Here is a 10741-nt window from a genome sequence, read left to right as displayed (position 1 = left end):
TCTATATCCTGGTGTTACTCTTTCACTGACATTCAGCAGGAARAAGTTTTAGTATTCTCTTGGCATCAGTCACTAGATCACCTCTGGAGGTTCTACATAAATACGCTTCGGCCTTATTTGCCGCTTCTTTGCGTATAATATTCGACATTTTCTCTATTTACCTTAGCGAAGAGTTAAATATGAAATCGATATCATAAAGCAAAATAAATTATCACATTGACCACACAACTGAAATACATACATATGTACATCAAGCTATAAGCCAAAAGTTCTAAATAGGGACTACGGTACGAGCTACAACAGTCCASTTTATATCTGCATCCTATGCTTTTTCATTTTTAATAAATGCAATAACACACCATCCCAATGATGGTCACAGCCACTTGCTTATTCATACATTTGYATTCTTGTACGCGGTCAGTGCAATCACCACAAACAAGCACGCCGCGCMACAGCCGCAAAACACCAACGCGCTGCACGCCACACGTTATACTTGCAGTGCGAACAAATTAAGGTCATGGCTGATGGCGGCAACGAAACGTGCAAACTMTTGGAAGAATCTTTTGTCACCCCCTACATAGTCTACCTAAGTGGTGCTTTGCTATTTGCCATTCATTGTTCACTTATTTCTTTGTATTTGTATTATTGCAAAACATTTCGTGATATAAAACTTCAACTAATGGTTGCGTCRTTCTTAAAGCTCTTAAATATTTTAATTTATTTATTATATCTAGATGCTTTCATAAATTTGAATTGGTGAAAAACTATTCAAACTTTTTACCGCTATTCAGCATATGCTTGGAACCTTGCCAGATATAATATAGCGTTAATGTGCTTATGTCGAATTTAGACTACAAGTTTAATAATATACTGCCATAAAACATATACATTTGGGAAGTTGGGTAGCCACTGTATTATCTCTTATTACATGGACACAACAATTGTCTCCAAAATGTTCAACATATGGAAAATTGCAAAAATTGCCACCAAAAGTAAAAAACAAACTACTTATATTTAAAAAACCTTACGTTATGAATTGAAAAATRTATTGTTAAAAAGCCGATGAATAACAATAAATCAATAAGTAGATTCAACTTATACAGCTTTCTGTGCATACAATTTATGAATTTATTACAAAGCGCTCATCCTACGTTTGAGTTGAATGTCATGTTGGCAATGCCGTAAACCGCTGAAATGCTGCTGAATGTTCTGACGTTCGTGAAACGTCAAGGCAATGTGGGAAATGTCAACCCGTTTCTCTTTCTCTATATCCGGTCAGCCATAAGACCTGTAAGTGGAATTTTGTGCTTAAATTGATTTTTTATCGAAAAAATCATGTGAAATATTGAGAAATCGCAACAATTACATGAACGRAAAAGTTAAATTGAACTTCAAATAATGTCATAGTTCATTTATTATTGCGTTTTGAATTAATATTAACGCGTAAAAAGTGTATAAAAGAATGTTTTAATTCTACATCGCCAACACCATTGTTCAGTGCAACATATAAAATYTGATTAAACAAATATGTTATTGTATGACTGAGTTTCGTAAAATTGTGTGATTTCTATATTTCACTTGATCGAATTCGTTAAAGTTTGCGTTGGAGATGTTTTTTTTTTTTTTTTGTAACAAATTCTTTTCTACAATTTTCATGTTCTCCGGATACGCATCTGCATCTGTACACAAAATGTTTACGATTGTTTGCACCCAAAAGCCGACAAGATGAGGAAAATTATGAAAACAGGTAAAATCGTAATCGTCCTTAGTGGACGTTACGCAGGTCGTAAGGCCATTATTGTGAAGACTTCGGATGATGGTACACCCGAAAAACCATTCGGACACGCACTTGTCGCTGGTATCGATCGGTATCCACGCAAGGTGACCAAGAAGATGGGCAAGAACAAGTTGAAGAAGAAGTCCAAGATCAAGCCTTTCCTGAAAGTGTTGAACTACAACCATCTGATGCCCACCCGTTATGCGGTGCACGATATCTCTTTCGAGAAATTGTCGCCAAAGGATCTGAAAGACCCCGTTAAGAAGAAGACACATCGCTTCCAAACACGCGTCAAGTTCGAATCCACTTACAAAGAGGGCAAGAACAAGTGGTTCTTCCAGAAGCTGCGTTTCTAAGCTAACACCTTTGGATTACTTGATACGTAGATAAGCCCCTTAATTTTTATACATTTAAAAACATAATTTTATATGTTTTAATTGTGTGGAGCAGAGCAGAAAAGATGTAAGTGATACCAGGATAGTAGAATGTTGGAATGCAATCAACAGTCTAAAATAAAGTGGTTCTTAAAAATTATTTGTGTATTTTTTTTTTCTGCAATCTTTCCTTGTGCGGTAAATGTGATGCGTGCATTTGTGTGCGGTTGTAGATTGCCATTAGAGTTGCAACAATTTTGCATTCCGTCGAGTCTGTTTTAGCGAAGCAATTAAAGTGCAGTGGCATTTGTTTATATGATTTTTTGTGGGTTTTCGTCGAATCGTATATTTATTAGAAATAATYTAACCTCGTATAGACAAATTGGAAATAGTATCTGTTATGTATTGCATACATTTAGGCTTGATTTCGTTCGAGCAACGAACTTGCATTCTCTGTAGTAAAATTTAAAAATTGCTAATTTTAGTAAAATTATTTAAATTATAACATCCTTTTACATAATAATAATGTTAACGATGAGTCAAAATGTTAAGCATAGTGCCGCGTTGAGTGTTACAGTTATCGCAAGCTTTATATCCAATGTGTAATAACGACTTGTGACAAGATTGAAAAACATGATTTTTAGAGTATTGGTATTGATTTTACAATATTGCGATAAATTGTTTATATATTATTKTTATAGCACATCTCGGTTATATGCTCTGCATTTCTTGATAATTTGTCACCTGTTAAGTTCAAGGAGTTTTACTTTTCCCGTGTACGGCCAACCAAATTAGTAAATATTGAAAAAGGTCTTGTTTTTTGTTTACAGTTACTTTATTGAAGCAACCAAAATATTTTCGCTCAGCATGTATGATGGTCAATACACGTAAATAGCTCTACATTTTTCCTCAAATACAATGGATTAAGTTAACAATCTTTTTTTTTTATATAGTGGTTGTTGCTCATAAATAAATAAATGTAAAAATAAAGCGATTTTAAATATATCTGAGATTTTTTCGACCACTTCACAATCGGTTGAATAAAAGCAAACACAATTTGAAAATTCTARTACAATTTAAAACTATAAGGAGATGTAAACAAATTATTTCACGCTATTGTATATTGCTTAGATGAATAAATCGCAGAAGCTAACAAATCAAAAATTAAATCAAGCAAACGTTAAATCGCAACACAAAAACAGGATGCAAATAAGTTCTCGTGCCGATTTGCGCGCCATATCCCAGATTGCGTAATTGGATCTGTAAAAGAAATGAGATTTTAGTAAATATGCATTTGTACCGTCTAAAATGTATTTAATTCTTGTTGCAATTACCTGCTGCTCCAATTGTCCTATACGCCGACACGCAACACAGGGAGTAACAGAGGAGGTGGCGACACGTTTTTATTAGTAGCGCACAATCGGATCAAGGTTTGAATATCAAAGCGGGCATTGCAATCTATTGCAGCTGAGCGCAGGCGTCGKATTTTGTTTTATAATTTTGATTGGATACCAGATTTTGGATTTTAATGCCAATTGGCTTAGTTGCAGTGCATTGAATGCTGGCGTTTTTTCAAACTTTTTGTTTGTTTGTTTGTGTTAACATAAATATACATAATACAGATTAGAAACAGTCAAATAGCGACAATAACAGACCGCGGTTTTGTAACTTTTAAACGGCTTAAACTAAAGTAAACTAATTTTTGCTTTAATCTTAATCGCGATATTGTCCTTGAGGCCTGTGGTGTATAGCAGTGCATTGTGTGGGATCCCACATAACCAGTTTTTATTTTTGGTTGACAGTTAAACGGTTATCGGATWMMWKGKKSSGGGSSGGSMRSSKKKWARKWRRWTTWAWTTTTTTKGKKRWWRRAAWKGGSMAAAWTWAAAAAAAAATATTCAAATATATGCATAAAYAAGTATAATTTTGGAAAGAGATCGAAAGTGTATAGAAGACGGCATCGCCAAGACGATGCTGAAAATATAATAAATGTAGAGGTTACAAGCACAAGCTAAGGAGAAAAGTCAAGTCGAGATAATCTGTGGGGATACAAATGTATAAACAATACTACAAATTTACTTATCACAAGTGTTTGAGGGTGAAAATGTATGTGTGTAAAGAATTGGTTGACCAGGTGCCCAACTTGTTATAATAAGAGGCGCACTAGGGTTGTATGTAGATGYGGTTGCCAGAAAGGGAAATTGTGTATTTTTGGACTCTAAATACACATCCAGGCTACTAAAAACAAATAAAAGTATTAGAAGAAGAACGATACACACCAAATATAGCTGTAATGTACACTAATTTACAAAAGTAAAAGGGATTTAGAAAAATATTTAATACAAGCGGACGTTAGTAGTAAATTAAGGTTAGCGCCGAAACAGTTTGATTATAATTAGTAAAAGCATAAAAAGCATAGAGTAGATAAATGTTATATCTATAGTACGTAATAAAAATGTGCAAGTAAACATACAGTGAACGTATGCACGAAATATAAGTTATATATAACGAACACRCTAAAAATACAATAACATTAAAGCTTAACCATTCAATGCATATTTACTATCGTAATTTATAAAATTCGTGTTTTTTTCTTCTAAAATTGTAGTCTTGCCGAAAACATAAAACATATAGATGCATGCATTGAATAGCTACTAAATAAGCACATTATAAAAGTTGCAAGAAAATAACAACTCCACAGGCGGGCTATACTAATATACGTAGGCACTTGAGAGAGGCTGTAACAGATTGTATGATTCTTTGGGTTGTATAATTGCTTTACCAATTCACGCGTTTTCTGGCCAAAATTTTCAGGATGTTTTCCACGACATCTGTGCTGGAAGCAGTGCCACCCAAATCTATAACCCAAAAAAAAAACATATTTTTGAACATACTACCACCATATTTAACGCTCAAACCTGGTGTGCGAATGCCATCATTAACCACAGTTTCATATGTCGCCTCATAAATAACACGCGCATGTTCTTTGTGTCCTAAATGGTTCAACATATCAGCGCTGGCGTTTATCATTGCCACYGGATTGGCAATATTTTTTCCAGCAATAGCTGTACCAGTATTACGGGTGCCGGGTTCAAAGACGGCAAACTAAAATAGTATTTAAGGCATATTTGCTAAGATAATTTCCTAATATAATTGATTTTTCACTTACATGATCGCCGTAGTTAGCACCAGAGAGCAGACCTGCGCCACCAATTAAACCGCAAATAACATTGGACACAATGGTGCCATACAAGTTGGTCATGTTCATTACATCGAACTGTATGGAAAACGTAAATAAATTGTATTTATCATAAAATTTATGGATACTTGTATCTTACTTGATGTGGATTAGACACCAACTGCATGCATGTGTTATCGATGATCATGTTGTTATGTTCGATTTCAGGATATTCCTTGTGCACATTTTTGGCAACTTGAAGGAAAAGACCGTCGGATAACTTCATAATGTTGGCTTTGTGAATGGTTGTGACTTTTTTGCGGTTATTCTGACGCGCATATTCGAATGCGTAACGCGCTACACGCTCAGCATTTTCCACCGTTACTACCTTCATGCTTTCAACGACACCGCGTACAGATTCATGCTCCAACATAGCGTACTCACCGTCAGTGTTTTGACGAATCAATACAACATCGATATTCTTGTGACGCGACGGTATACCGGGGTATGAGCGACAATGTAAAACATTTACGTACAAGTCGAGTTCATTACGAATRGCTACATTACGTGACACCTCATCTAAGCCTTGCGATTTCGTCTCAATATTACCCTTAATGGCAACACCATTACGTTTAATTGATGTTATGGCATAATCCAAGTCATCATTACCCTCAGTAGAAGGATCGATTTCAATTACTTCGAAATCAACGGGTGCGCCAACGAAACGGAAAATTTCACGAATGTAGTGCATTAACTCGGGACCGATACCACCGCCTGGCAGCATTGTGACTGCGTGACGACCTCCATATTGTGCGGATGGTATATCAACACCCTAAACAGTAGGATAAACAGTGATTAACCTCACTTTTGTTTACATTTTAAGGGGACATATTTAGAAAAAAAAAAGATCAGCAATAATTACCGTCCACTTCTTTTGGAGAGCCGACTTGGTATGTGCTACATCTTCGCCCTTTTCCTTTGTCACCAGCAGAGGATAGCCCTAGTAAAGGAAGAAGTGTTTAGTTGTATAAAAATCAACGTTTTGCTTGAAATTTCTTATGTAATTATCATTCTAGAGTGAAACCTTTTAGAAATATTAAAAAATAATCTCTTTAATACATACGCGAGTCAGAAATGGCACTTGAGTTTGCAGTAAGCGTTGAGTATAACGTAAAGCCATTTTATAATTTTTTACACTTTTTTCTTAATTACTACAAGAACTAAATAATTTTGCAAAAATCCACTTTGCCAAATCTGATTCGGCGACCGCACTGCTGCTTCAGTGCGARTGTGCCATTCACAATTATAAAAATGTGAATGAAACTTTATTTTCAGCTAATATCAAAAATTGATAGACATCAAAACGACAAGYAACGTCATAAAATAAAAAACTGTCAAACTGTTGCAATGATTGTGAACAAAGCCTTCGTAACTTTCGTTCATAACTCTATAATATGTAAAATTGCAATTACATTTGTTTACTTTTAATTATTTATAAACATTTTTCGAAATACCTTGTCAACCCTTACAAACTGCGGTTAATATTGCAATCCGAATTTTTATGAAAAAAGTCGGTACTTCAATGAGTTCAAGAGGAAGTGTTTTCCGAAAGTAAATTCCTTTTGATTTGAATTCAAAATGGCTGACTTTGAGCGGTCAATGGTATATACTATTTTCAATATGTACAAAATATATTGAAAAGTTACATAAAAGTATGGAATATATGAAAATATTTAGCATGTTTTCAGCTTAAATTTAGTCGTTCTCAATAATATTTCGTCGAGTACCAGCATTATTCTCAAAAACATGTTGCGCCTCTTTTTCACAAAGGCAGTGGCAAAAATATTCACCACACCAAAATGTTAGGTTCAGATATGCAACCATGCAAGAAGTTAAACAATTCTAAGGAACGCTCTCAAGGGTAACTAGTACTTTGGAGTAGGTCTGTACAGTGGTATTAACGAGTGAAATTAGCAAGATTTACATAGCGGAAAAGGTGGCAATAATAGAGATATTTAATTGTATAAAATAATGCTAGATGTCTCTTAGAAATATATGTATAGCATACAATAACAAATTGTGARAAGATGTAATTGCAGACGCATATGCATGTGTACTTACATAGTCACGTCCATACAAAGAAATTATTATGAATTTTATCGTTATCAATTTTTAYCTATGCATATACTACATACCATTTGTTCGAATGTGATTTTTAATCGCCGGYACTGATAATGTTATCTATGATAAATCGGGGATAACTATGATTACTTCGTAGAATGGTACCCAGCAAGTCATGGCTATCGAAACGGCAATATTTTGAAAGAATTAGCGCGAAAACTAATACACACACCGCGTAACTCATAAGACCTTAGCGTTAGAAAGAAATGAGGTGTTTCGGTTGTCAATTGGGCGGCAAGAAACTCATAGAAACTTTAACGGATATGTCTAGTAAAGCTATTGGGTAATTAACCAGTGATCTAATCAATAGGTGATTTGTTGGATATTTGGTGTTTGTCTGAATTATTACGAAATGAGAATGATTTAATGGAAATTTATATATATAATATATACTCCTGGTACACTAAATTAATTAATCCATTCATAACATTAAAACTCGTATAAATCAATTTTCTTTTACGTTTAAAAAAAAGAGCTGTGAAATGAGCGATAACGAAAACGGAGAACCCACCTGGTTGGACACAACATATTTGACGAAGATTCTAAAGAAGTACACACAAAACCATTTAGGTAAAATTATATCATTCACAAAAATACCTGCGACTAAAAAAGGTGAAAACTATGCAAGYTGTATGTATCTTATAACTGCTTTGTATACAACGGAACCGGAATTGGCAGACATAAAGGAATTACAACTCATTGTAAAATCACGTTTAGAAAGCGAATTGTTCGCACAAATAGAAGAAGGTTTTAACGTTTTCGTACGTGAAGCTCAAGTATATAATGTAATAATGGATTTAGCAGAAGAGCTGCTTCGAAGCGTCAAAGACGAAACATGTTTTGGTCCCAGGTTAGTATCTTAATAACAAACTGATTTAGTCGCTTATTTTACCAATTACCATTGTAGAGCAATTTATGTGGATGAACGCATTATAGTTCTGGAAAACCTTAAACTCCAAGGCTTTTCTATCGAAAATATTAAGGCTGGCTTAGATTTTGAATGTTGTCGTCTGATACTGGAGAAATTGGCCAAATTCCACGCAGTCACTATGGTTCTCTATAAAAAGGTTTTATTATTTATACAAAATACATATTAATTCCCATATATGTATGTACATCAAATGTTCTTACTTACTAAATGTTTGTATTTTGTAGAATCCAGATATATTCCGGCATCATTTGCCCAGCAATATATCCGAACAACCTTCGCCTCTGCATGACGTCTATACAAATACCATTAAAAATTGCATCGAGTATTGCCAAACCAATCCAAAACTACAACGTTACGTAACGAAATTGCAAGCTTTCGGTGAAAAAATTATTCCAAAGATGATAAATGTTTTCAGTCGCAGTCAAACGGACCGTTATCATGTGTTGAACCATGGTGATGTCTGGGTGAATAATATGATGTTCCGCAAGGATCTTAGCGGAAATGTCGTGGACGTTTTATTCGTAAGTATTCATGAGAAATATGAAAGTGATTAATATTAGTAAATCGACGAAAAATAGGTGGAYTATCAAGAAGGATTTTATGGTTCTCCAGGCATCGATTGGAATTTTTTTATTTTTACATCGTGGCAAAAGGAAGTRTTCCAAAATCACTTTGAAGAGCTATTGACCATCTATCATTCGGTGTTGTCTGCTTTATTGCACAAGTTAGAACATGATGAGCGTATACCCACAATCGAAGATGTAAGAAAGGCTATTATCAGTAAAGGTTTCCATGGTGAGTTCAAAAAACTTACAAATAACTAATATGAGTATGTTTTTGAACGMTTTTTTTCATTGCAAAAGGTCTTACGTCGGCAACGTGCTTGTTACCAATATTGATTAATGAACATGCAGAGTTGTCAGACCCCATAAATTTCATTTTGAATACTGATGAGGCAATAGCCAATCGACGAAAAATCTTCGACAATCCAAAATATGGCGAAAGATTGGAAGTTTTCTTGGAATTCTTCGAAAGTAACGGTATTCTGTAAAAAAAAGGTATTATGAAGGGGGTATGCGACCACTATGATTTTGTATATGTATACAGATTGTTATATAATAATGTATGTATGTAAAAAAAATTTAAACATTTTAATAAACTATGTGAGAAAGCAGTTGAAACTGATTATTATTTATAGGATAAAAGGATATAACAAGATTGAGCAATATATTCGGAGGTTGTAGAGATGTATTTGACAAAAATTTATTTTTAACTTGTCAAATAAAAAAAAATGTATACTATAGTCCGCCACATTTCCTTTGGGTGATAAAAACATCAAAGAAAACTAATTTTTCTTAACAATGAACTCGCAAGCTGGGTAATCCGATATAAAAATGCAAATGCGTTTTTGCAAAGTAGGCAAGTAAGGACTAAATAATATTGTTAATTTGCACCGTTTCATATCATTTATGATCACTGTGAATTAAATATTTATTTGTATTTATTTTTAGTATGACCTTAATGTTAATTCACAATTGTAGTTCTTTGTTGGTGACCAAACGTGAACTGTTGTTTRAATCGATTTGTGCGTTCGGATGTTGGTGAATGTAACGCATTCACATTTGTATATGACTTGTCGTTTAACCAGCTGTTATTGACGGTTCATGTCATACCTTTCAATGCAACACTGAATTGCTCTCTCCCGTAGTGATTCTCTCATATAATTTCAACGAGATGTGTGTATGATTACCCTATGTTATACTACAAAAATTTTCACCATTTATTAGCCACGACAAAATAATTCTCATTTCTTAGCAGACGTATATGAAAGGCAGGTGTAACTAGAGTGTAACACGTAGTGAAAAATCGAATTCAATTTATTCTTCATTTAGTTGCATAAAATTGTGGAAAATATTTGAAAATATTGTTATATTTCATGTTATGTTTCGTATTAAATATAAGAAAATATGTATTAAGTGATGAAAGCTACTAAAGTCGATAGATGTGTGTATATGTGTTCAAAGAAAATTTATTCAAAGTGTGAGTGTGCACAACTAAGCTAATGTAGATACATATAGATAACGAAATAACAACGCCTACATTTTAAAAGTAAATTTTGATAAAATGTATCAAATAGTAAGGAAAATATATGAAAATAGCTATCCAAAAAATGGTTTTACAACGATAAAAATGAAGAAGAATCATATATAAGTGATATACGTATGTATATACAAATTATATACGTAYGTATAATGCATATTACGGAATATACATACACAGTCTTACAAAAGTTTACATAC

General features: G+C 33.8%; 3 protein-coding genes and 1 long non-coding RNA gene across 6 annotated transcripts in view; 3 read left to right on the top strand and 1 right to left on the bottom strand.

The window, feature by feature from the left end:
• Positions 1–1231: 1231 nt before the first annotated feature.
• LOC108977516 (60S ribosomal protein L27) lies at positions 1232–2311 on the top strand. Its single transcript, XM_018947227.1, has 2 exons — positions 1232–1290; positions 1718–2311. The coding sequence occupies exon 2, from the start codon at positions 1726–1728 to the stop codon at positions 2131–2133; it is 408 nt and encodes a 135-aa protein (XP_018802772.1). The 5' UTR covers positions 1232–1290; positions 1718–1725; the 3' UTR covers positions 2134–2311.
• A 653-nt stretch (positions 2312–2964) lies between these two features.
• On the bottom strand, positions 2965–6625 carry LOC108977519 (isocitrate dehydrogenase [NAD] subunit gamma, mitochondrial). Of its 2 annotated transcripts, XM_018947231.1 has the most exons (8): positions 6453–6625; positions 6252–6329; positions 5490–6161; positions 5321–5428; positions 5070–5256; positions 4934–5009; positions 3486–3889; positions 2965–3411 (listed from the first exon to the last, which is right to left on the bottom strand). In XM_018947231.1, exons 1-7 carry the CDS (start codon positions 6507–6509, stop codon positions 3865–3867), a joined length of 1203 nt encoding a protein of 400 aa, XP_018802776.1. In that variant the 5' UTR covers positions 6510–6625; the 3' UTR covers positions 2965–3411; positions 3486–3864. The 2 variants fall into 2 exon arrangements, with proteins under 2 accessions (XP_018802776.1, XP_018802777.1); XM_018947232.1 differs by lacking the exon at positions 3486–3889.
• Positions 6626–7238: 613 nt separating this feature from the next.
• On the top strand, positions 7239–9602 carry LOC108977517. Of its 2 annotated transcripts, none has more exons than XM_018947228.1 (6): positions 7239–7325; positions 7984–8360; positions 8418–8577; positions 8666–8962; positions 9020–9236; positions 9305–9602. In XM_018947228.1, the coding sequence occupies exons 2-6, from the start codon at positions 7993–7995 to the stop codon at positions 9490–9492; spliced, it is 1230 nt and encodes a 409-aa protein (XP_018802773.1). In that variant the 5' UTR covers positions 7239–7325; positions 7984–7992; the 3' UTR covers positions 9493–9602. The 2 variants fall into 2 exon arrangements, with proteins under 2 accessions (XP_018802773.1, XP_018802774.1); XM_018947229.1 differs by lacking the exon at positions 7239–7325 and adding an exon at positions 7395–7793.
• Positions 9603–10282: 680 nt separating this feature from the next.
• The window catches only part of LOC108977518, a 2967-nt gene continuing 2508 nt past the window's right edge, over positions 10283–10741 (top strand). The window contains exon 1 of the long non-coding RNA XR_001994043.1: positions 10283–10481. This is a non-coding gene — a long non-coding RNA (uncharacterized LOC108977518). The remainder of the gene's footprint in view (positions 10482–10741) is intronic.

Source organism: Bactrocera latifrons, unplaced genomic scaffold (assembly GCF_001853355.1).
Source record: "Bactrocera latifrons isolate USDA-ARS-PBARC rearing strain unplaced genomic scaffold, ASM185335v1 scaffold_901, whole genome shotgun sequence".
NCBI classification, from domain to species: Eukaryota; Metazoa; Arthropoda; class Insecta; order Diptera; family Tephritidae; genus Bactrocera; species Bactrocera latifrons.
The sequence above is the reverse complement of the archived record's forward strand: the minus strand, read 5'-3'. Positions and strand labels throughout refer to the sequence as shown.

Coding starts and splice junctions, on each gene's coding strand:
- LOC108977516 (XM_018947227.1), top strand. CDS start 1,726: ATGAGGAAAATTATGAAAACAGGTAAAATCGTAATCGTCCTTAGTGGA.